This window comes from Sycon ciliatum, chromosome 7 (assembly GCF_964019385.1).
Source record: "Sycon ciliatum chromosome 7, ocSycCili1.1, whole genome shotgun sequence".
NCBI lineage: Eukaryota > Metazoa > Porifera > Calcarea > Leucosolenida > Sycettidae > Sycon > Sycon ciliatum.
Window position 1 is genome coordinate 3,751,356 of NC_088649.1, and position 25,497 is coordinate 3,776,852.

The 25,497-nt window shown below is 46.8% G+C and overlaps 1 protein-coding gene across 2 annotated transcripts; it reads right to left on the minus strand.

Annotated features, from left to right (window-relative positions):
* Positions 1-1,385: 1,385 nt before the first annotated feature.
* LOC135820762 (uncharacterized) lies at positions 1,386-12,241 on the minus strand. Of its 2 annotated transcripts, none has more exons than XM_065333792.1 (7): positions 11,799-12,241; positions 10,961-11,161; positions 9,107-9,155; positions 8,869-8,959; positions 7,126-7,220; positions 6,500-6,731; positions 1,386-2,417 (listed from the first exon to the last, which is right to left on the minus strand). In XM_065333792.1, exons 1-7 carry the CDS (start codon positions 11,826-11,828, stop codon positions 2,393-2,395), a joined length of 723 nt encoding a protein of 240 aa, XP_065189864.1. In that variant the 5' UTR covers positions 11,829-12,241; the 3' UTR covers positions 1,386-2,392. The 2 variants fall into 2 exon arrangements, with proteins under 2 accessions (XP_065189864.1, XP_065189865.1); XM_065333793.1 differs by having other exon boundaries at positions 7,126-7,202; positions 11,799-12,240.
* Between the last annotated feature and the right edge of the window lie 13,256 nt (positions 12,242-25,497).

Here is a 25,497-nt window from a genome sequence, read left to right on the forward strand (position 1 = left end):
CACTACAGTCCATTCATAAAAAGATGGGTTCTGGCTCTGGCGAGCTCCCGTATTTGGCGATTTTTCGTGATTTCATCGTACACAGTGCAGTGCTGCGAACTTTGAAATTTGAAAAAGGGTCCAAAAAGGGTGCCTGAACTGGGGTTCGAACCGCAGACTGCACTGTTGCAGGCGGGGGTCAAACGGCCTGGATTTTGATGGTTTTTCCCAATTCAGTGCTTTTGGGGCAAAACCTGGCCGAAATCCTATTCTTGCTATGGCTTGCTTTTTGGACAAAAAAACTTCAGAAACATAATTGGAAGAGGATTCCATATGGGATTGCAGAAAAAAATTCTAAAAAAACTCAACGTTTGACATGCACTCACGTGCGCAAAATATTTTTTTGTGAAAATGTAGCCATTGCTACACGCAAAATATTTTTGTGAAAATGTAGCCCTTTCTACACCAAACAAAACTGTTACTCATGCACAGCGATTCAGCGAACGATCAGTCAAGAAGTAAAGAATGGAAAACGAGACGAAGGATAGAATGATCAATACTAGTAAATTAGAACTTAGTCTGTGGGCTGGTCTCCCGAGTAGCTGGAACTGGTATCAGACTCTCTGGAACTTGTCGACTCTGCAACTTGTCTCTCCTGCGGAGGCGTCTTCCCAGCCGAGGACAAAACCGACGACTATTTTTCCGCTGCCACCATTGTAACTCGTATACTCTCAGCACTCAAAGCACATACTTGTAGTTACGTAAGTACAGTTGTGGCAAGTGAAATCCGACACTTGCCATAGGGGACAGCGCCACAAATGGACACCAATCACTGCACCTAATTTGTACTGTAGAGCTGTATGCATCCCAAACAGATCGAAAGGTCACAGCGTAGATACACACAGTTCACAAACATGGTACACATAAGGAGTATTGGTATCAAATCCCCATTCATTTTTGCCAGCACCTTTTGAACTTTGACTGTGATGAGTAGATCTACGAGTTTTGTCATGAAACAGATAAAGTTGTATGGAACACATGTACTGTACGTATGCAGGGCTGCAGGGGCTGCAGACTGCATGGTGCAGTCCCTTATGCCAAGTGTTGGATTTCACTTGCCACGACTGTAGTTATCATTCGTTCATTGTCTCACAAGGAGAAAAAGAAGACAAGGCAGTGCGAGTGTGCGCACTGCTATCCATGCATTCCTACGGTGTACTATTTATGTGTATACAAATTACGTGTCATAAAGTAGCCATGCTACAACATCATTCGCATAACCATGACGTCATTCGCATAACCATGACATCATTCGCATAACCTCAAAAGCAGGTAGCCTGTGCGGTGTGCAACAAAAAGTCAACTTTGCGTATAACCACACTCGGCGGGGCATCAGAAAAGTGTCGTTATTCGTGAAGTGTTGTTATACCCGAAGTCTTTTGATAATCGAGTCAGACCGACCGACTGCTGTGGTTGTGCAGTGCCGGGGTCCGGCTTGAATACAATGAATGCTATAATGATTGCACATAATTAAAAATACTGCAAAATGCCGGAGCAGGCGAAAAACTTGAAAAAACGGCAAAATACGAGCGCAAGAAGCAGAAGTCGAATTGCAACTTCTGAGTGAGGAAGTAGGGGGGGGGGGGGGGACACTCCAAATAAAGGAAAAATATCAAGAGTGGAACAAGGCCGGACTCCAGTTCAAGAATATTCACATTGCTTGTGGGAGACGCAGCGACACTGGCGAAGCTGTGCATGGACAGTGGTTTGATCAAAACCTGTCCTTGATATGCATGCACAGACGAGGCGTCTGTGCGTCTTGCCGGAAGTATTTGCATGTACATGTATGCATGTGTGTGTCAGCGCATGTGTGCACATCCGCGCGCGCGCGCGCGCGTGTGTGTGTGTGTGTCAATGTATGTATTTGTGATACATTGCTACTTCTAAAGCACTGCTAAATCTAAAGGAAAACTTGGGGAAATGATAAATCAAACAAATATGCAAAACTGGTGTGGGAAACCCACTAAAGTTGTATGAAGGAAATTAAAAGTGCTACGCTGCATAATAATGATGTGTAGTTTATGCAAAGAATTTTCAAGAGGATAATTTTTAATTTCAAAAAGCGGCGGGAGACGGTGCAAAAAAAGATGAAAAATACCTAGAAAAACGATCATTCAATTCACTTGGCATCCATTATCAACCAAATCAGAACATGCAGAACAAAGAAATGAATGACAAACCTGATGCAGGGCATGATTCCGTGTCACTATTGTCGATGTCCAAAGTGCAGCCTGCACACTACTTTGAGCAAGCACAGATAGGCATTGGCCACCACAGCCACACACGACAAACCTACGCGGAACATCAGGTTTTGTCGGACGCCTTGCCGGCTAGGAACGACCGGATCGTGAGCTCAACCGTCAATGAACCGTGCACGCCTAAGAGGGAGTGCAAAAACAAACATAAACAGACAGAAAAACACCCATTGTGAGCAGGTACATTAAAACCTGCCAAGGCGGCCACTCGGATAAGGCAACCACCATCCCAGAAGACCGCTGCAACCAGGATCGACCCAGGGATGCTATTTCCAGTCAAACGACCCTTGATGAGGCGACCAGCTGGCAACAGAGACCACATTTTGAAGGTCTCTTGAGCGGTCATCTTAGACCGATTTCACTGTGCTATCTCATACAGATAAAGATACCGAGCGGTGGATCCTGCCAAGTTCTGTCTTTAGCATTATCGTACTTCCGGCAGTATCGCTGCATTCCCAATCATGTTCACAAGTACATGTACATTGCTGTATGGGTATATTCATATCATGTACCTGTACAAGCACATGTACACTGCTGTATGGGCATATTCATATCATGTACCTGTACAAGCACATGTACACTGCTGTATGGGCATATTCATATCATGTACCTGTACAAGCACATGTACACTGCTGCATGGACATATTCATATCATGTACCTGTACAAGCACATGTACACTGCTGTATGGGTATATTCATATCATGTACCTGTACAAGCACATGTACACTGCTGTATGGGCATATTCACATGTGCTAGTAAACATTGTACTACACAGTATTGCATGTATTGTAGCACCCTGCACTGTCTGTGTGTTTCCATATGCAGTTTGCAGTTCCCTTCGACTGTACTGTACACATTCACACTGTATGTATTCACCCCCCCCCCCCCCCCAACACTGTTTGCAGACATCATGATTAGTGTTGTGCACGGGTAGTCGGGTACCCGTGCTACCCGTGAGGACCTCGGGTAGACGGGTACAGAATAATACCCGAAACCCGAAGTCGCAGATGACATGAAGTGCAGTAAAATATATATATATCGTGTCCGTTCACGAAGGGAACTCACGACGGCAGCCAACACCCGGTCAACTCTAGCGGCAGATGCAGCTCCTAATGGTGGGGGTGAGTAGATAATTCTCACAGCCACTGGCACAAGTGCCGAGAAACCCCATAAGGAATTAATAGAGAGGTTCAGGAGTACGATTTTTCGTGCCAAAATCCGTAGAGGCGCTACGGATTTTTTACACGTCGTTTTCCAGCAGTGAAATGTTCCGGAGTACGGAACTTATGTGTTTGCCGTCATTGCCTAGGTTACGGTCGCAAACACGTCACATTCCCGCGCTATGCTTTTTTATTTTGAAAATTTGTACCGAAATCAAAACTTCCCGCAGAAAATCGATGTTTCTCGTACCAAATATGTACGCAAAAATCTTTCTGCACCCGATGACGCAAAATCTCCATACGAAACATGGTTCGTATGAAAGCCAGTCCACACGGCCGGGTACGGATTCTCCGTGCCGAAAAATCGTATGGAGCACACCTCTAAAAAATCTGTAGAGCCCATACGGATTTTGGAACGGAAAATGGTACCCCTGAACCTCTCTAATAGGCGCATTCATGTACCCCTTGTGCCTGGCCACAAGTTCCCAGTTGACTGTGGGTAGTAGCATGGCTGGAAAAACCGCTACCAGGCAGGACTTGAACCAGGTACCCCTCGTATCTCAATCATGGTCTTTGACCAACCCACTGTGCCTGCCATCAAGTACCGTGCACCTGTACAAATTCATATAATACTCCGCATGTCTACCCAGTATGTAAGGGAATGGGTGCATTGTAGTGTTGCCATGGAAACATTACCCGATCGGGTACCCGTGCTACCTGTGGAAAGCTATCCGAACCCGATACCCGGAGAAAATGCTGCCCGACTCAGCCCTATTTCTTGTGGAGCTTTCCGAAGCTCTGATGGGCCATTCACACTACACCCAAAACGTGGCGTACGTGACGTTTTCGTCTGAATAGCCATGACAACATGGAACGTGGCGGGGAAAAACCGGAAACTCGAACACCTGATACGAAAACCGAAGACGACATATCCAGACTAGGACCCCTGTACCGAGATTCGTTCTGCTGTTCCCGGCAGTTTGTACAAAAAAAGCTGTACGCACAGCTGAAGGAAAAGCGTGTATGTGCCTGTGTGACTGTACATGTGATTGCATGAAAACGACGTTTGACAGTACGTGGAATTCCAAAACGTGACACGTGTTGTAATGTAGTATGAACAGCCTAAACGGGATTACCGATTGTTTCATAAAATGAAACATTTCGCTCATATTTTGCTTCTGTTTGCTTGTGCATGGGTGTGTGTGTGACCATGCATATGCATGTATGTAAGCGTAAATATGCTGTGCTTGTGTTCATGTGTGAGGGCAATGTCAGTCGATAACCAGTCGATAGTCAGTCGATAGGATTGAATCTAATCGATAAGTAAATTGGGTCAGTCGTTTCACCCCTAGTTTCGGTATTTTCCACCAAAGCCTTTCGGCAGGGAAAGCCATCTCCAACACAATATTGATTTCAACTTTCGGAAAACAGGAGCATCTGGGCACTCTCCACATGCATTGAAAAATTATTTCCAAAACGAGACTTCTCAAACCCACCCACCCACCCACCACCGAACGAAAACTTTTCGTTTTGAAAAACAAAACGACTTGTAACCTTGGATGTCGGCCCCTGAGTTATGAGTTAGTTGTTTTTTGCAGTGAGCCATGCATGAAAGAAACGGGGTTTGTCAACTGATAACAGCTCTATTCAGTCGCTATTCACAATCCGCGCATGCGCTGCATTAAAAATTCTTTTATTGTGATAAAAGGATTCGCTCCCCACACTGTAGCTCGCGCTATTCCGCCGACTTGACTTGACACTTGACTGGCTCACGACTGCCATCCATTATTGTGATGTTGAAAATTATTGACTTTTTGGGCCAGTTACCACCCATTGTCAAAACAGGTTCGTCAGGTTCTGACGATGGGCGACTGGCCTGAAACGTCAATAATTTTCAACATCACCATAAAAGCATTTTTAATGCAGCGCATGTGCAGACTAGCAACTGAATAGAGCAGTTGTCAGTTGACAAACCCCCAAGTTTTCTTTCATAGTGCAGTTGCGTGATGTCCACAACATTCTTAGTGAGCACTGCATATAACTTATGACAGAAACACTACACTGGTACTGCACGCAGGATGCTAATCTGTGTACTTGAAGCCAAAGGCATTAGCCGGATCTAGCTTCACCACATGTGCCCTCTGGCCTTGCGCATTCACACTACGCACACCCGTCACACCATCAGCCCTTTTATCAGGTACAGCACAGCTCGATCACATCGGCATGGTACTGTTCATTATGCACCAGTGCGTTCAGTGCTGCTCAATCAAATTCGATTGCGTGAGTCGAGTTTGCGTCCAGCACCAGTTCACATTCCAGTGTTTGCAGGCCTGGGGCTGCGCAGCACCAGGCACATACTTGCTTCAGACGATCGGATTTCAAACAGCAGCAGTGTAGAATACTAACAGTCGCAATAACACCATGCTACAGAATTTTTCACATTTTTAGCAGACATGGTTGCCTGTGCTACCCATGCTACAGTCACCGGCCTTAAGCCACTTATTCATATTGCTGGCCACTCTGCGGTCATTCTGCATTCAGCATCCTGCCCCCTCTCCCCATTCTAGCCGGTACTGGCTCTTCTGGGGTCATCATGCATTCAGCACCCTGTACCCCCCCCCCCCCCCATTCCAGCCGCTATTGGCTCCTCCGTGGTATCATACATTCAGCACCCTGCCCCCCCCCCCCCATTCCAGCTGCCAATACTGGCTTCACCGTGCCATCATGCGTTCAGCTCCCTGCCCACCTTCCCCTCCCCCATGCCCCTCCACCCTGCCCCCTCTCCCTGCCCCTCCCACCATTTCAGCTGGTACCGGCTCCTCTGTGTCATCATGCACTCAGCACCCTGCTCCCTTCCCCAGGGCTCCCCTCACCTGCCCCCTCCCTCTTCCCAAGCCTGCCCCTGCCCCCCCCCCTGCCCCTCCCATTCCATCTGGTGCTGCTTCCTCTGGGGTCATCATGCAGTCTGTGCCCTACCACCTACCCCCTACCCTAACCCTCCTACTGGTCAAATGCTTTGCCGGTGTCCCATGTGTCACACTCACTCAATAATCTGTGCTACTCTCGCGACGACTTCCTCCTGAGTGAATGCTGCCAAGATGCACAGAAGCTCCTTGCAGCTGATCTCCTTCTTGTGGACGATGTAGAAGAGCTGACCGGCCACATTGTCGGTATCCGCTAGGCCGTGTCGGTTCTCCTTGATGTAAGTGGTCATGATGCTCTCAAAGTTGTTGACAAACTCACCGGCTGCCATTACCAGCTGCTTGGCCAGTTTCTCTGTAATCCAGAACCAGAACAAGAAAACAGTTTCTTTGCAATCCAGAACCAGAACAAGAGAACAGTTTCTCTGAAATCCAGAACGAGAACAAGATAATAGTTTCTCAGTAATCCAGAACCAGAACAAGAAAAAAGTTTCTCTGTAATCTAGAACTAGAACAAGAAAACATTTTCTCTGTGATCCAGAACCAGAATAAGAGAATAGAGATAGGATAAAGAACATAGATCCACAGGATCAACAGGATTCCGGGTAAGACCTTCCAAAAAAGAAGACAAACAAGACAGACAAACTGGTGTCCTCCACCAGTCTTGTCACTCTCACCTCACGATATATACCTTAATGTGAAAGCCTATGACAAGATGAAAACTAAACAATACAAGTGCGAACACTTACTTCGTTCCGCAACAGTCAAGTACTCCGCCATTTTGTTTCCAAGATCAGTCAAATCGGTAAGTGTCACCAGCTTATCACTGAGAAAAAACAACAATCTGAGCACATGCATGCATGCATGCATACACGTACACCTCAGACCTCAGACTTGCCCATCGCGGACATACATACATACACACACACACACACACACACACACACACACACACATACACACACATATATACACACACATATACACACACACATATGCATGCATGCACACACACACATACACATACACACAACCCGACAAACGTACACACGCACACGTACACGTGCACACACACGTACACGTGCACACACACGTACACAAGCATGCATACCCAAACACACACATACACACCCTCGAGTGGGTGAACACAGAGACATCGGAATAGTTTCCAACAGTATTATTAAAGAGAGATAGAGATAAAGATAGAGAGAGAGAGAGAGAGAGAGAGAGAGAGAGAGAGAGAGAGAGAGAGAGAGAGAGAGAGAGCAGGGAAAGAGAGAGAGAGAGAAATAAAGAGTGAGAGAGAGAGAGGGAGGGGGTCGACGTCAAAGAGCTCCACGATCCAACAAATACCACGACAACATTCATTATTGTGTCCCAAGTACCACGCACAATAGGTTCGATGGACTTCTCGCGTGCGTTAAATGGCAGTCGTGAGTCAGTCCCGTCAGCAAAACACTTTCAAATGCATAACATAGAGTTAGAGGGGGGGGGGGGGGGGGGGGGATGTCAGCTGACATTACTTTTCTCTTTCCACTTGCTACTTCTTCGGGGATGTTCATAAAAGACGATGACACATCTGTTGTTCTCATCACGCGCTTGTATGATGTGCGGACACACGCAAAAAATACAACATCTTCCCAGTTTGAGGACACTTACAGATAATCACCGAATGTCCATAACAAGCAGGTGAACATAGACAGGCAAAAGCAGCACTTCTTACACGAATACACTACAAAATCCAGAGAGCACATAACCAGCAAGGGTGTGCAACTCCAATCTGTCGGGTCTGCGACGGCAAATCGTCACATCACGTCACAAACCCATATACAGGACCTCAATCTGCGGACAGAACTGTTTCGTCCTTTGTGGACTCATCCGCGCAGCACAGAGGAAAATAGGCCGAACCTGATAGCAATGAAAAATTAATTTTTCCAAAGCCAGATTTAAACCAGGCCCGACCATACCTGCCAGAGTGCTCAAACTGACAAGGTAGTGAACGTCATTCAATATATTTTCATGATAACTCCTAGTGGTGTGCACGGGTAGTCGGGTACCCGTGAGGACCTCGGGTAGTCGGGTACCGAATAGTACCCGAAAACCCGAGGTCGCAGATGACATCTTGTACAGTGCACGTGTACAAATAAATCACGCATGTCTACCCAATGCGCAAGGGAAGGGGCCGGTGTGCATTGTGGTCTTACCATGGAAACATTACCCGATCGGGTACCCGTGCTACCCGTGGAAAACTACCCGGACCCGATACCCGAAGAAAATGCTACCCGACTCAGCCCTAATAACTACAGCGTGGACCGTATCCCTACGTCGGGTGCAGCTTTCTGGCGATCACTTTGCACTGTTCACCAGTGTAACCTAGGGAACCATGCCACGTGATGCAAAGTTCTGCAATCCCAGCATTGGATAAAGGTTGTACGGGCATTGGCACATTCTTGATGGCTATGGGTTCTTTTAGATATTTTTTAAATACTTACGCGTTGTTCAGGTTGCAGTACTTGGCCGAGACGTATTCCTCCGGTGACATGTAAAGTATACTGATGGCTGCACCGCCAGTGCCCACACACGCTGCGCAGATACACAATGAAATCAGACAATGAAATCAGCTCAGTGACAAAAGAGAAGAGATTTATTTGCAAGCGGTTCATTGTACACAGATATACATGTACAACAGGTTCACAACCGTTCTACCCGCGTTTAGGGAATTTCCCTTACCTGAGCCTGATGGAGTTGGTTCTCGGCGCAGGACAAGGTTTGAAGGGTCCTGTCAACAGTGGATCAGCACACAGATACGTGCAGGATAGTGAGTGGAAGTGCACACGCAGCAATCCCCCTCTCACCCCCCCCCCCCCTCCCCACACACACACACTCACACACGTGCAAGCACGCGCATGCACGCAAACAAACACACATACGCACGCACACAAGCACACACACACACACGTACACACACTAGGGGTGAAACGAATATACCGAACATTCGAATATTCGTTCGTTAGGCCACAGCGAACGAACATTCGTAGTTCTCACGAACATTCGAACTTTGAGAATGTGCGTACGGTACGATAAACCCGTAAAAACATCGCGATCAGTCACGATCGTTTCACACACGTACACCGCCTGCAAAATATGTGTAGCTGCGTGCTTGTGACCAGCGCTGCACCAGGTGGTACACGACCCGCGCGCGTGGTTCACGAACTGAACCGGCACTTGGCCGGAGTCGAGGCGACGACATGTAGACGAACATCGGAACAAAGCATGAGTACTCGTAGATCTACATGTACTTACATATTTTGGCTGCTCGCTCTTCCTTTGACCACTTCGTAGTTTTGTTTCGAGTTCGCACTGTTCCCATGTCAGAAACTGTTTTCGGTCGTGCTCCCCGTTCTGTTGTTTGGGATCATTTTACCAAATCCGAGGATGAGAAGTCAGCTACCTGCAGGATTTCCCCGTAGCGCAAAACGGCGAGCAACCTCTATGCGCACCTGAAAACACAACTACGATAACTTTCAGCATTCTTCTGTCGTCTCTGGGAGTGCAGTTATTTCTGCGGCATCAACACTGAACAGGAAGCAAGTTGATGACAAACGTTGCTGTGACGCAACGTTCTGGTCCTCAGCAGTAGCAGTATGGCGTTGCTCAGTTGGAGGCCATTGTGCCTCAACTTTTGAAAGCATCATAAAAGTCGTACTGTAAAGTTGGAAACTTTCGCAAGTGATTAAATTTCGCTACTTTCGCGGCCATTGCGCATTCTGGAGAAGAAAAATCGCCACAAACTGCTCAGTACGTGCATTGCAGACAGCACAACTACAAGATTCAAAAAGAGGTAAAAATCGAGAAAAAAATTCTCATCACAAACCAGCCGCATTCATGAAAACGCAAAATTCGTGCGCCACAGAGGTTTATTGCTACACTGTATTCAAAAATTCCACTATTTTCTTGCCTATGCCGGTTCGTGCGCGAGCACGCGCGTGCGACGAGAATGTTAGAGAATGTTCGTTCGTTCGTTAACATCAAGAACGTTTGAATACTCAAATGTTATGTTCGTTTCAGCCCTAACACACACATACACACACACACACACACATACACACACACATACACACACACACACACACACACACACACACACACACACACACACACACGACGGAGGCAAAGAGCTGTGTAGCTATAACTTCAAGTTTCATGCAATTCAGTGATCATCAGACAGCGGCATTCATAGAGGATCGCTGAACTGCTGGTGCTTGTGTGTGTGTGTGTATGTGTGTGTGTGTGTGTGTGTGTGTGTGTGTGTGTGTGTGTGTGTGTGTGTGTGTGTATGTGTGTGTGTGTGGGGGGGGGGGTGGCATAAACATGACTATACTCTATACTTGGGAGTATAATTGGCAGTATACACGTAGAGTCTTGGGGGGGGGGGGGGGTGATAATGGTCTTGGAAGGGGTATAGACGCTTGGAGGGGGGGGGGGGGGGATATACTCGTGGGGGGGGGGGGGGGGGGGTATAATATGCTCGTATAGGGGTGGGGGTGGTATAGATACTCTTGGTACATTTCCATGCATTCTCACCTGAGTCCATCTCTTCCAGAAGGACAGTCCTCCATTGCTGATCCTCGCCTCCTTGTTCAAGACGGGACACATCGAAGTCGTTCCAGGCTCAAACACGTCGATTGCGTGAAAGCAGGTAGCGTGGTCGATGCACTTCCCTCTCCCGTGCGTAATGCACAGCACACTATCGCTCATCTTGCCACAACCGCATGCCACCGTCTCCTGCACAGCACAACAACCACAACAACAGACAAGGATCATAAACACAACAACAGACAAGTATCATAAACACAACAGACAAGGATCATAAACACAACACGTGTGATGATGGGTAATGTCGGTGGCTACCATGACCAGGTGGACAACAACTGTACATGTATGGCGGGACAAGAAATGATCATCGAATGAAATTGTTCAATACTAGAGAATAGCAAGTGTTAAGGAAGACTGTCCAGCCCTTCACCAGCCATTCACTAGCCATTCACCAGCCATTCACCAGCCATTGTGGCCAGCTGTCTTTGATGGTACGGTACGGTATGGGACAGGTATGGGATAGCGCCAGGCATGCCGATGGCACAAACAAACAAACACGGAATTAAAGCTGTGTGGACCCTTGGCTAGCGCCAGACGTTACTGAAGTGGTATTGGTATGGTATTGATTTATTTGAATTCGGTATCTCAACAGTACATTGTACAAAACAACGAAGTAACGTCTTTTGCATAGCTACGGGAATAATGTACAGTCATAAACATGAAAGGACCAACATAAGTGCATGTACTTTTGTGTGCGGAAAGTCGTGGCACCCCCCCCCCCCCTTGATCACTATCCTGCTTACGCCCCTGAAGTGTGAAATCTTACCCGAAGTAATAGCCACTCAGTGTCCACCATCAAGGATAACCACGTCTGGACTATTCCAGTCCCGGTGGAAGCCCTGCTTCATCTCTCACTGCGAGTCCTACAATGTTTTCGTCAGGCACAATAGTCTTGAAATTGGGCTGCGTGGGCAGACCCAGAACTCTGGTAGGGAAACATGTCTACGTAGCGGAGGTCTCTGCGCACGAAGAAACACACAGTTCGCTAAACGGCTAGAGATAAGTGGCACTTCTTCGCCGGCCCAGTTCCGAGGTCAGAACCGTTGATTACTCCTTGAAGAACATTCATGAAGTGGGGCAGTTCGCCGCTGCTCTACACGCTAAGTGGATCTACTATGGGCCATGGGAGTAAGCAACACAATACTATTTTGACAGTACAATTACTTCAGTAGCTAAACTCATCTTTTTCTTTTGCGATCAGTGTACAGAACTGTCTTTTTCGTCCTTTCTCATTGATTGTTTTAGTATACGGAGGATTAGCAAGACGAAATTCGCGTTCGCGTTCGCTCTCCAAGGAAAGTCGAACTCAGTGACGGAATTCGCGTTATGAGAAGGATTACCGATTAGCAAACAGAATTCGCACATGCTTGACGTTGACACGACGTTCATTGTGTACAGACAGTACAGCGTGGTAAATTTATGACTGCCCTGACACAAAATCCGCGATTCGTGTTGTTCCAACTACTTTTCCGAACGAAAAATGCGAAAGTTCGCAATCCAGTTCGCGAAAAAGTTTGCGAACGCGAACGCGAATTTCGTCTTGCTATTCCCAAATCCTCCGGATTTGGCCATGGCATCATGGTACGGATCGTATCATGCGTAGCACGACATGCTGCATCTGTCCTTTCTTTCTTTTCTAGTACCGGTATCATGATAATTAGATCTGTACCATCATCATTATAGCGATAAAAACTGCTTTATGGCAGTTTTCTAAAAAAAGTTATTGTGTCCTAGTCCATGGACCCCGTCTAAAAAGTAAGAAATTAACGAAATGTGATGGCCGAAAATTAAAATTTCACACAAAACCTCACAATAATCACAACACTTGAAATGCTGCTTGCACCAACAATTGGCAACATGCAGTCATGCATGCATAGGAAAGAGGATCACGAGGGGAAAAGGTCTTCTACATGTAGCTTTTCATTCTGTGTGTGATTATTGTGAGGTTTTGTGTGAAATTTTAATTTTCGGCTATCACATTTCGTTAATTTCTTACTTTTTAGACGGGGTCCATGGACTAGGACACAATAACTTTTTTTAGAAAACTGCCATAAAGCAGTTTTTATCGCTATAATTTCTTTTGTTTTTTCTGTCACCAATCAATGGAATACCCTATATCAATATGTAAATGATGGCCTTCACATCATATCAATACGGGTCATCATAATAACAAGAGTCCATAACCCCCGGGGGGTTATGGACTCTTGATAATAAAGATATTATTATTATACCGTATTATACTCATTAATGTGCAAGCCTTTTCTTGCAGAAAATGGCACTAGCATGTTCTTCTGCGGGGAAACATGTGAGTAGTGGTGGACTGCGGTGATACTTCTTTTTTATACGGACGTCATTCTGTGCATGTTGCTGTAGCAGAATTTCATGACTGTCATAAAATTGTCTTGCCTTTCAGATATTTCAGATTTCCCCACCCTCGATCAGATTTATTTGAGAAATGTAACCAGGTGCGTGTCGCAGATGTTTTTGTTGATTCTGTGTTTATAATGGTTTATAATCATGGGTTATCATGAATCATGATACGGTCATCCTGCATCATATTGCACTGAAATCGTAATCCTGTTGATGTCCATACAACTTTTGGAAGTAGTTCAATGACTTCAAACTGTTAGTCCACGATTTTCTAAAACAACACAGCAAAGGAGGAACAATAAACATGTATTAAAATGTAAACAAATACATTGCTGAGTCCGACACCTCGCTCCAACAACTACACTGATCCTGAGGATAATAGGGGCAAGGCTATGGTTGGAGGTACTGAGAGATGAACAAGGCACTCCATAATAATAATAAAATCTTACACATCTTTTGGTGAGTATTAATGATATCCAGTCGAACCTCTTTAGGACGAACACCAAGGGACCGATGGTATAGATTCTGTGAGTTTGTCTTAACCTATTTTATAACCAGTGAATGCAATTTTTCTCCAATAGACATACGAATAGATTTCTTCTACAGCGAAAGATTCTAAGCCACACCAACTCATTGACTCGTCTCGTATGAAACAAATGAGTCACTAGAGAGGTTCTGCAAAACGAAAATGCGTACAAACTTTCGTTCTACGTCATGAAGTGCGAACTTTCGCAACTTTGGACGCGAAACTTGCAGGGAACGCGAAATGAACTGTCGTACACACTTCGTGAGATCGGGTCATGGCGTACGTGCACTTGGCCCGCGCAAACTACGAAAATGTGCAGAACGCAAAGTTCGTGCAGAAAGTCGTGCACACTTTCGCAAGGACTGTCGCGAAACTTCGTTCGAATTTTCGTTTTGCAGAACCTCTCTATTGATCGTTTCTTTAGCAACATGACCTGATGACGGCAATTGAAACAGCAACAGAGAAAGTACGATACATGTACAGCACATTCTTGAAGGTACTACAAACAGTTTGCAGATCGTAATTCTTGCTTTGGCGGCACGAAACTTTATTTGGGGCAGTGCAATCTCGGCCGAGTAAACAAATCCAATCATACAAGTACGAGATCTTCACGAGACTGCACTCATTGGCTTGTTTCGTATGAAGCAAACAAGTTTACTGAACCTCTCCACAATGGAGATTTTCCCTGATATGCGAATTTATTTTGCAAACTCGGTCAATGGGTCCTTGAACCTTTCCCTCCAGATTGGGAACTGCCAACGATAGTATGCCACTCACCAGTGCCTTACTTGTAGCGTACCAATGTACAATGAATACAGTCATGAGTATTTCGACAACACATCCAACATAAGCCTTACCGTCAAGAAGGTGAACTCGCGTTCTTCGCACACTGTAGACAAGGGCAAAGAGATAAAAATGGATCTAAATCCGAATAAAATCAGCACACGTTTCCGTAAATGAAAGGGTGAGCATAAGCAAATGAATCGAAGGAAACCGGTCAACTCAGAGATCACCTGTCATCGAGTATTACGTAAAAGGAGGCCTCGGCAGCGGAAAAGCTAAATATAGAAAAGAGATCCTGTCAGCTTTTCCATTATTTATTGCATTCCGCCCAAAATCAGCACACTTTTCGTAAATGAAAGAGTCAACACAAGCAAATGAATCAAAGGGAACTGGTCACCTCACCTGTCATTGAGTAATATTCCGCGAAAGGAGGTCTCAGCAGCGCCGAAACGAAATAAGCCAGGCCAGGAGACGAAATATCCAAAACAGCTCATACAAGAAGCAGTTCCAAAGGAGGAAGTTCCTCGCGCATGCACATCCGAACACGGATCTGCACTGCAACACAATGTCTGCCGTGCACGTGCACAGCACGCGGCTACCACCCGTTGGTAGATCTAATACCGAGCACCTTACGTAGAGACTTACGTAGCCTAAGTGATATACCGAGCACCTTACGTAGAAACTTACGTAGCATAGCGGTGTCGTTTTTCTTGCCATGTGAACACAATAATAGAAAAGCTGACAGGATCGCTTTTCTAAATAATGTACTGTATACAATCATGTAGTATTCGCTTAATTTCGCTACTTATGACGTACCGATTCGTAGATCTACGTCGATCGTTTTTTTCTATTTTCCATTTTCCCATTTTCACGTGAAATCGAATTTTTGTGAACTTCAGTAGGTAAAAGAAAAGCATTGTTTCGCCAGTCTTTCATCAGTGAAGTACATGATAGGGTTATTGTATACTAGAATTGTATGACCGGAGGATGTAGAGTGTGCTGACAGTGCTCAACACTGCGGAGGCAGAGAGCGGAATACAGAACAGAACAACAAGGTAGGGGTGTGCGGATAATGCTCGAAAAGGTGGCAGATTCTGCTCGAAAAGCAATAAAATTGGCAGAACCATACAAACCTTATGGCGGGCAATTCCTCGAATTCTTCTCCATTTCTTTATCCACATACCAAACACGCATGAAAGTTTCCAGAAAAAGTATCGAATTCTGCCAATTTGTTCTGCCGGCATTATCCGCATATGCCTAGAACAAGGACAATCAAGGCCTGTTTGCTGGTACTTCCACTTCAAGTAATTTTAGTTTCATGCTCTCGCAATCATCAGGCAACATACACGTTGTTCTGTTCTCAGTTCTGTAGAACTGTATCATGTAAATATTTTAGGTGTAGTAAATTTTCGGTATCGGCGACCTGCCAGGTTTTAGGTGGCGAAATTTAGTCACACCGAAAATAACGTGATACAGTAATACACCATAGTACACATGCACGCTAGCGCTTTTTTGAAGCAAAACAATCTCTAGGGAATCGTACATACGACTCCCTGCTAGCCCTTTCCCAAAGATGGCATACTTTTTCGCAACTTGTGCTTTTCGCAACCGTGCCAAAACAGGTGCTAGTTGCTGAAATCGCATCCATATTTTCAGAAAAAGCTCAAAAGTTGCTAATATCGCAACTCAAAATTGGAGAGTTCTTGTGCAAAAACCACCAAAAAGGGAGTAGAAATAGCAGAAGTCAAACTCGTAGTCGTACATCTCTTCCTGCTGTGAAACACCACTTTACACAATGCCAGTATCCTGTTGCATGTATCCTACATCATTCCAGTGCAAGGCAAAGAGACCGGAATGCACATTATCGTAACTACCGTTGATCTACTGTTTCTCTGAAATGAGTCTGAAGGTAGGCGAGAAATGAGTGAGTATGCATTTGTCCGACATGCAGTCCGTGACTTGACCTTTTGACCACATGCCATGGGCCAAGGTTGCGGAAAAGTTGCGAAATAGTTCGGGAAAAAGAAGGAAGTTGCGAAAGTTGCGATTTCTTCCTAAACAACGAAAAGTTGTGAAAAAAGTGGCGAGCATCTTTGGGAAAGGGCTACTCCCTGCTCTAGATCAGCCGCAGCATCCTGCATACTGTACTAGTGTAGACGTGGGTAGGACAGTGAGGTACATGTAGTGATCGAGTCAGTTTACTACTACATCACTACATCTACTACTAGTACTGTAAAACCGACAACGTCTAACGTTTTAACGAACAATTTTTTTCCTTATTTGAAAAAACGTTGTCGCTAGAGAGATCTGTGTAAAGATGCGCATACAGATGGGTGGCCAGCAAAGCCATCGTTAAACTTTCTGCTCGTAATCATGCTAAAATTACAAAAACGTTAAACCTTTTGTTACGGCCCGGTTTCACTCAGTCAGCAGAGCACGAGGGTACAGTAATGGGTAATGGTTATCATACGGAATTGCACACTTATTCAGAGAGAGAGAGAAAGAGTTCTCAGGTAATACACTGTAGTCTAGCATGAAACTAATCCCGTACTAGTCCGTAGGAAACTAGAAAGGCAGCAGCTTTTATAGCGAAGGTAGAGAACTAAGGTTGGTGGTAAGAAAAGGATTACGAAATCATCCTTCTACAAGTTCTAGAATAGTGGAGAAGGCAAACCTAGATCATCATTGCTATACAGGTAGATGAAGTGAGCATTGCGTAACAATGACTAAGCGAGGTGTTCTAGAAGGTGAGATATGCAATTTAGTCAGCAGCATTACTCATCAGGCATATTACTGTAAGGTATAGAACATTCCGGAATCAACGACGTGATTGACTAACTAAAAGGAAGTGGTAGAAGTACTAGTTCTAGAAGTGCTGACAACAAGGTTACAAGCATGGGAGATCTAATTATAGCTTATGACGAGGCTTACATTTACGTGCATGTACTACAGTACTAGTAGTCGCAATCAAGTCATGTACATGTCATAATGTATGCATTTCTACCCTAACACAGCTCTCCCCTTTGCGGGCGCATGTCCTCATGCGAATTAAAAAGTAAGAGGGACATGTACATACATAGCAGCGAAGAGAAAAAAATTGAAGGCAGTAGTAATGTATGAACTTGATGAAGGAAGAAACATTACGGGTACTAGATTATATCAGTTAGCATTTCCTCATCTGAATCATTAATATGCAGTTCGATTAGATCTTGTTGAGTCGCAGAGACATCAGGTGACGATCCACTCGTAGGTTCGGGAGAGTGATCCTTGGGAGGTGGTGATACCGGCGTAGGGGTGGCAGACGGGTCCTCCGGCGGCGGTGATTTCCGCTTTGCTGGCGGGGATGTTGATGATCGGCGAGCCGGGATGGTGCGAGCGGCGCGGCGGGCTCGTAACCCTGCCACTGTCAGTGGTGGTGTCGCCGGGGTCGGGAGAAGGGGTGGTCGAGTGGGCGGCGAGTGATAGCACCGCGTCGTGCTGAACCGTGGCGTCTGCGTAGGCGTGGCCATTGCTGTCACTATCCTGGTGCAGCATAGACACGGAAATAGGCAGGAGGCCGAATATAAGAACGAGTGCGTGTTGAGGGTTGCGGAACTGGTTGTGGTGGGGTGGACATTAGAGATGGTGGTGTGTACTGCACAGGTGTGAGGTAGGGACGAAGTCTGTTGCGGTGGACGGTTGTGACGCGTTGCATGTGAGGGGTCGTGTGGAAATGGGCTTGCAATGTGTATGTAACGGCAGAAGGACAATTGATGATTTTCCAGGGGCCGGTCCAGTGTTTGAAGAGTTTCGGTGAGACATGAGGTGGCGGGTGAGCATGTAGCCAGACAAACTCTTGATTTTTGAACTGGGAAGCTGTGGCTTTGAGGTCGTAGCGGTCTTTGGAGTACTTGTGGTGTTGATCGGTGTGTTGACGAACGGTGTCAAAGGAAGTCTGAAGGCGAGCTTGGAGATCAGTGACGAAGGTTGTGATTGGCTGCGGTGCATGTGGTTGTGGAAGTGGGTACATGAGATGGAGTGGCAACGTAGCTTCACGGCCAAACATGAGGAAGTAGGGCGTGAAACCAGTCGTGGAGTGGACACTGGTGTTATAGGCGAGCATCGTGGTACGGAGATGTTTATCCCAGTCGGATTGCGTGTCGTTCGTGTAAGCTTTGAGAATGTTCTGGACCGTACGGTTTGATCGTTCGACGAGACCGTCACATTGAGGATGATACGGAGTGGTGCGTGTTTTGTGGATGTGGAGCGTCTTGCATAGATCCTGGAAGAGGTCGGATTCGAACTGGGAGCCTTGGTCGGAGTGGATTTGCTCAGGTACTCCATAGCGAGAGAAGATGTGGCTAGTGAGTGTATCGGCAACTGTGGTGGCTTGGATATTACGGAGCGGGAACAACTCTAACCATTTGGTGAAGTAATCGACAACGGCCATGATGTAAAGATTACCACCATTTGAACGAGGTAGAGGACCCATGAAGTCCATAGCAATGATCTGGTATGGGCGTGTAGCTGTGATGTGTTGAAGAGGAGCTCGGGCAACAGGATTCTTGTGCTTGTTTTGTTGGCATTCCAGACATCGAGTACAGTAGCGGTCAATGGCTGCTTTCATTCCTGGCCAGAAATAATGCTCGTTGACACGTGCTAGGGTGCGTTTTGTACTGAAGTGTCCAGAAGTCGGAGGAGCGTGTGCATCGTGGATCAGGGGAGTCTGCATAACGGAGGGAACAACTATCTGGAGCTTATCATGGTGTGTGTGGAAGAGAAGGTCGTCATGGATAGAGAGTTGATCGTGGATCTTGAGCAGGGCAGTAACGGTGGGTGAATCGGTTGGTTGTGGAAATGGTTTTCCTGAAGTGACGCGGTGGATCACGGCGGAAATGGCGGAATCGTCTTGTTGAGCTTGAAGCCATGTCGTGTGAGAATGTGGAGTGTCTGTAAAGGCGAGTGCGGTGATGTGGGAAACTGGCAGTGTAGATGTCATGGGCCGGTGGGTAGTGGTGTCAGTGGAGGTGGATATGTCCGCATGTGGATAGCGTGAAAGAGCATCGGCGTTGCCGTGAGACTTTCCAGCGCGGTGTTGAATGGTGTAGGAGAACTCTGCCATACGTTCTAACCAACGCGAGACTTGACCGGTAGGCGATTTGAATGTATGCAGCCATGTGAGGGCTCCGTGATCGGTGCGGAGAGTGAATGGTGCATGAAGAAGGTAGTGGCGGAAGTGTTCAGTGGCCCAAACGATACCCCGCATCTCCAAGCGGGTGGTGCTGTAGTTCCGTTCAGCCTTGTTCGTAGCACGACTGGCGAAGGCAATGGGACGCTCTCGACCCGTACTGTCAAGTTGAGAGAGCACAGCGCCAAGGGCGTCGATGGATGCATCTGTGTCAAGGATGAAGGGTTTGTTGAAATCGGGATACTGGAGAACGGATGTGGTAAGAATCGCGGTGCGTAATGCGTCAAAGGCCTGTTGATGGTCGTCTGTCCAATGGAACGGTGTGTTGGGAACGATGAGTTGTTGGAGTGGTCGTGCAATGTGCGTGTAGCGATGAACAAACTTACGGTAGTAGCCTGCAAAGCCGAGGAAGGTGCGGAGTGCCTTGACGGATGTTGGTGGTTTCCAGGTTTCCAATCTGGCGACATTGGTGTCATTGGTGTGGACTCCTTCGGCCGAGATGACATGACCGAGGTAGAGGATACGTGCACGGAGAAGGCGACACTTACGGGGTTTCACTTTTAGACCTGCAGACCTTAGTCTTTCCAGAACCAATCGAAGACTGCGGAGATGCTCTGCAGCTGATTTGCCAAACACAATGATGTCGTCGAGGTAGATCAGGCAATGCTTTCCAAGCAGATCACGGAGAATGGAGGTCATTGTTCTCTGGAACGTGGCTGGAGCGTTGGAGAGACCGAAAGGCATACGGCGGAACTGGTACAGACCGTTCCTGGTGACAAACGCGGTGTATTGCCTGGAATCGTCTGCCATAGGGACTTGCCAGTATCCGGATTGGAGATCCTGGGTCGAGAAGTGGGTGCAGCCTGCGAGCGCGTCTAGCGTGTCGTCGATACGCGGGAGAGGAAAGCTGTCCTTCCGGGTGATGGCATTCAAGCGCCTGTAATCCACGCAGAACCGTTTCGACCCATCGGACTTCGGGGCGAGTACTACTGGGCTGGCGTACGGAGATGAACTTTCCTCTATTATGCCGTTGTCCAACATGTCGGTGACCATTGTGTCGATGAGGGTGGCTTGTTGTGGGTCCAGGCGTCGTGGTGCGTGACGGATTGGTGTGGATTGTGTGACTGTGATAGTGTGATGACCGGAAGTTGCGCAGCCAACATCTGCCGGATGTTGAGCAACTGTGTCGGAGAACGAATGTAGCAATTGGATAATGTCTTGGCGTTCCAAGGTCGTTCCCGCAAACTCTTGCCATTGGAATAGTTCATGTACTGGTGTGGACTGACGTGTTTCAGGTGTGGTGGATGTGGTGGTGGCTGGTCGTGGAGAAGTGGGCGGTGGGTGTGCCGAAGGACAGTCGCTAGCTGGTGTAGAGTCCGGTGGGTTGACTGAAGACGTGGTTGGATCGCTGGTAATGTGGGATGATGATGGTGATGAGGATGATGTGGTAGGGGTGTGGAGCGTGTATGTATTGTTGGCGTAGATCATGCATGGAGTGGATGTGAAGTCGAGGGCAATATGGTGCTCGACTAGGGAGTTGGCACCGAGAATAAGTGACTCTGTCGTCCCCTCAACAACCAACGCAGTAATAGGCAGGGGTGTACGATCTGGTAAGTGGGTTTTCAGAACTAGCTGGCCTCGGACTGGGATTGGGGCACCCGTAGCCGATACCAGACGGACTGCTGACGAAAGAGACTTCATGGTGTCCATAGGGAAGTGAATGGATTTGAGAAATGAGAGGGAAACGATAGAGACTGAAGCACCAGTATCAATGAAGGCAGTGACCGGCACTTGCTCGTGTGCAGGAGTAGATGGAGGCCACGTGAGGTGTAATGGAATGTAAAATGCTGTATGGGTAGTGCATGTAGCAATGGGAAGTACTTGTGTAGGGGGTGTTTGCTGTAGAGCGGGTGTCTGGAGGGGGGTGGACTGAGCAAGCGGAGGATCGTGTAGCGGTGCTGGATCAGTGTGTGGGGTTGTTGCCATTGGGTCAATGGTGGGTGTGCGTGTATACCGGGTACATGTATGGAAACAATCACTAACAAGCATAATTAGGTTGGTGAAGAACAAGATCAGGCAGAGAATAACTACTTGAGACACTACACTGAGGCTCGTAACAATGGTCGTGCACACAAGGACTAAAGCTGGTGGTATGCAACAAGCTGTAGGGGACTCCCTTGTCAGGTTCGGGGATGCACAGGTAGTACTAGTATCAGGTAGAGGGGAAGGATCGCTAGCAGAGCATGCACGCTTAGTATCCAGCATGCAACAAAAAGGACTAGGTTGTGCCATGCAAATATCTACACTATCGGTATCTAGGATGGGCGATGGAGGGCAGGAGGAGTAAGGAGATTCGCAACTAGTGCCGGCAAGCGCGTGACCCGTCGCACTCGCCGAAGTTAGTTTAAACGACGTCTGTGGGGACCCTGTGGTCGAGGTTTGTTTTGTTGCCCTGCCGAAAAGTGGTTCCGAGGGGGTGGTGGTGGCCCAGAGTGTGGATGCATGGGTGGTCGCGGTGGGGGCTGCGAATTTGGAAAAAGCGGTGGTGGAGGAAACTGTTGCTGCCCAGACCAACAATTGGCACTTGTGTGCCCTGGCCTGCCGCACAACTCACACCATGGTCTGTTCGTTCTTTGACTTTGTGGCTCCTCGCTATGGGGTGCATCCCTGTGGAACCGGCGCTTCTCCTGTTCGAGGCGCTCTAACCTGTCTGAGATGTCGCCCAACATTTTCTTTATCTCATCTGTTTCCCTGCTGCCGCTATTGGCAAGCGCCGCTGCCGTGACAGTATGCCCCGCGGACACTGTGCGCTGGAGATTTGCTTCCACCACCAAAGCGCGGCGAAGCGCTGCACTCAGGGTGGCGGGTTCAGCGTCCAACACTCTAAGTCGCAGGTCGGCATCCAACGCATCGATAAATGCATCTTTGGCTAGTTCTTGGATCATCTCATCTGGGGCTTCGGGGTAAGCCCGACAGGCAGTGATATGTATGTCATCTGCAAGAGAATGCAGCGTTTCTGTCGGTTGCCGACGTCTGGTACGAAGCTGCGCTCTCTTGACAGACCGATATTCGGGCGGCAAAAATCGTGTTAGCAACTCCGTCCGGAGACGCTCATAGTTACTCAGGATGCTGTCTGGCAAAGTGAGGAGAATGCGTGCTGCACGACCTTTGAGCGAACGCTGTAGCATTAGGTGGCGCATATTTTTCCGCTCCCCTTCCCCGCACTCCGGGTCCGGCTCGGGCCAATCATTTGCCGCACAGGCCAAATCAAACTCAAAGAGGAATTGTCCCATGTCTTCATCCGGGGTCCCTGAAAACGTTGGAGGTTTTATGAGTGAGGCTGCCATGGTGGGTGAGTGTGTAGATGTGCGGAGAGAGGGAGCTACTGGGGTACTAGTAATGGTAAAGTGCTATTCTGTAACGTACAGACAAAGTAGGGGTTGACTTACCGGGCGCAACAGGGAGACAAAGCTCTGCAACCAATGTCTACCCGAAGCGAAGTCTTGAGACAGCAATCTGCGTCAATCTCAGGTCGTCGTGTCGTTCCGAACCGCTGTTGGGCGCCAAATGTTACGGCCCGGTTTCACTCAGTCAGCAGAGCACGAGGGTACAGTAATGGGTAATGGTTATCATACGGAATTGCACACTTATTCAGAGAGAGAGAGAAAGAGTTCTCAGGTAATACACTGTAGTCTAGCATGAAACTAATCCCGTACTAGTCCGTAGGAAACTAGAAAGGCAGCAGCTTTTATAGCGAAGGTAGAGAACTAAGGTTGGTAAGACAAGGATTACGAAATCATCCTTCTACAAGTTCTAGAATAGTGGAGAAGGCAAACCTAGATCATCATTGCTATACAGGTAGATGAAGTGAGCATTGCGTAACAATGACTAAGCGAGGTGTTCTAGAAGGTGAGATATGCAATTTAGTCAGCAGCATTACTCATCAGGCATATTACTGTAAGGTATAGAACATTCCGGAATCAACGACGTGATTGACTAACTAAAAGGAAGTGGTAGAAGTACTAGTTCTAGAAGTGCTGACAACAAGGTTACAAGCATGGGAGATCTAATTATAGCTTATGACGAGGCTTACATTTACGTGCATGTACTACAGTACTAGTAGTCGCAATCAAGTCATGTACATGTCATAATGTATGCATTTCTACCCTAACACTTTTGATCGTTATACTTTCCGGTTTTAATTACAGTACCTGGAAGACAGTGTCTGCAGTGTACATCTGCCAGTACCATGGTGTAGGTCTACTATCGGAGTGGATAACCATCTACTACTACACGTACTACTACTACTACTACTACTACTACTACTACTACTACTACTACTACTACTACTACTACTACTACTACTACTACTACTACTACTACTACTACTACTACTACTACTACTACTACTACTACTACTACTACTACATAAAATTTAATTGTAGTCTTTGTATACCTGGTACTAGACCAGGGACGGCAGGGAGCCCTACACAGAGTATACATGATACAGACTCAGACAGTAGGTTACTACAGTAAATAGTGGATATAACGTGCCCCTTTGATTTTCGATAATTTATCACTATATCCGGTGCATCACTATATCCGATTTGCATGTATGACTGACACATGGCACATGACTGTGCATGAAATGATGCGTACATGCTGGAAAAAGCATGAAAAGCAGCCACGTGTACATGTGGCTGCTTACAGCATACAGGGAAGAATTTTCTCTCAATCACGTCTGCTGCCAGATGCATCCAGGCAACACTGGATCAGTTTTGGAAGAAATAAACTAAATTTGAAGAACAATTGTTTTGTGATCATCACTCTTGATCAGTATATACGATATTTTCCTGTGCATTTGATATGGTTTGCTTGCTGAAGCCCATCACAATAAGCGATATATCGGTATAGCCGATAATAGTGTGTATAGTGATATTTTAGCTGTATTTTTTTGTGATTTGATTTTGATTTTGGCGAGTTCGATCATTATAGCCGGTATATCGTTACACCCGGTCACTTTATAAACCATACTCACAGTACAATACTACTGTAGTCTTGGTGTTTGTTTGTTTTTTTATGATCACCATCAGGCATCACTGATACAACGAAATTATTTGAAAGAAAAAGAAAAAAAGGCCAGTGTAGTAGACTACTGTCTGTACTGGCTCTGAGTCTGTATACAGTAGACCCAGGTGCTCGAAGTCCGTACATGGTATCCTAAGTTCGTACGCCCATAATTTCATGTTCTGTTATTGTATTCGACTCAAATATTTTATGGAGGGGACAGTGTGGTATGTTCTCCTCGCGTAGCAATTTTCAGGGATCTACGATAAGCAGAAGTCCCATACCACGCGAGTGGGTTTTCGAGTGTCCATACGAAATACAAATTGGGTTACATTTCATGCAAAAATCAACTTTGCCAAGACCAATTTCGAACGGACACAGCGTCAAACAGACCTTCACTCAATCATCAAGAGCCAGCTTAGAGCTGACAATGGCCACAGGAGAAGAATTTACAGAGAACCACCAATCCTTGCAGAAAGGTTGACACTCCTGGCATCTCCACCACTGTTTTCGCGCGGTTTTCACAGCGCAGCTGCTTCTTCTCTGAGCCGA

Coding starts and splice junctions, on each gene's coding strand:
- LOC135820762 (XM_065333792.1), bottom strand. CDS start 11,828: ATGGTGGACACTGAGTGGCTATTACTTCGG. Junction 11,162..11,798: donor CTGAGTGGCTATTACTTCGG/GTAAGATTTCAC, acceptor TGTGCTGTGCAG/GAGACGGTGGCATGCGGTTG. Junction 9,156..10,960: donor TCTGGAAGAGATGGACTCAG/GTGAGAATGCAT, acceptor CACTGTTGACAG/GACCCTTCAAACCTTGTCCT.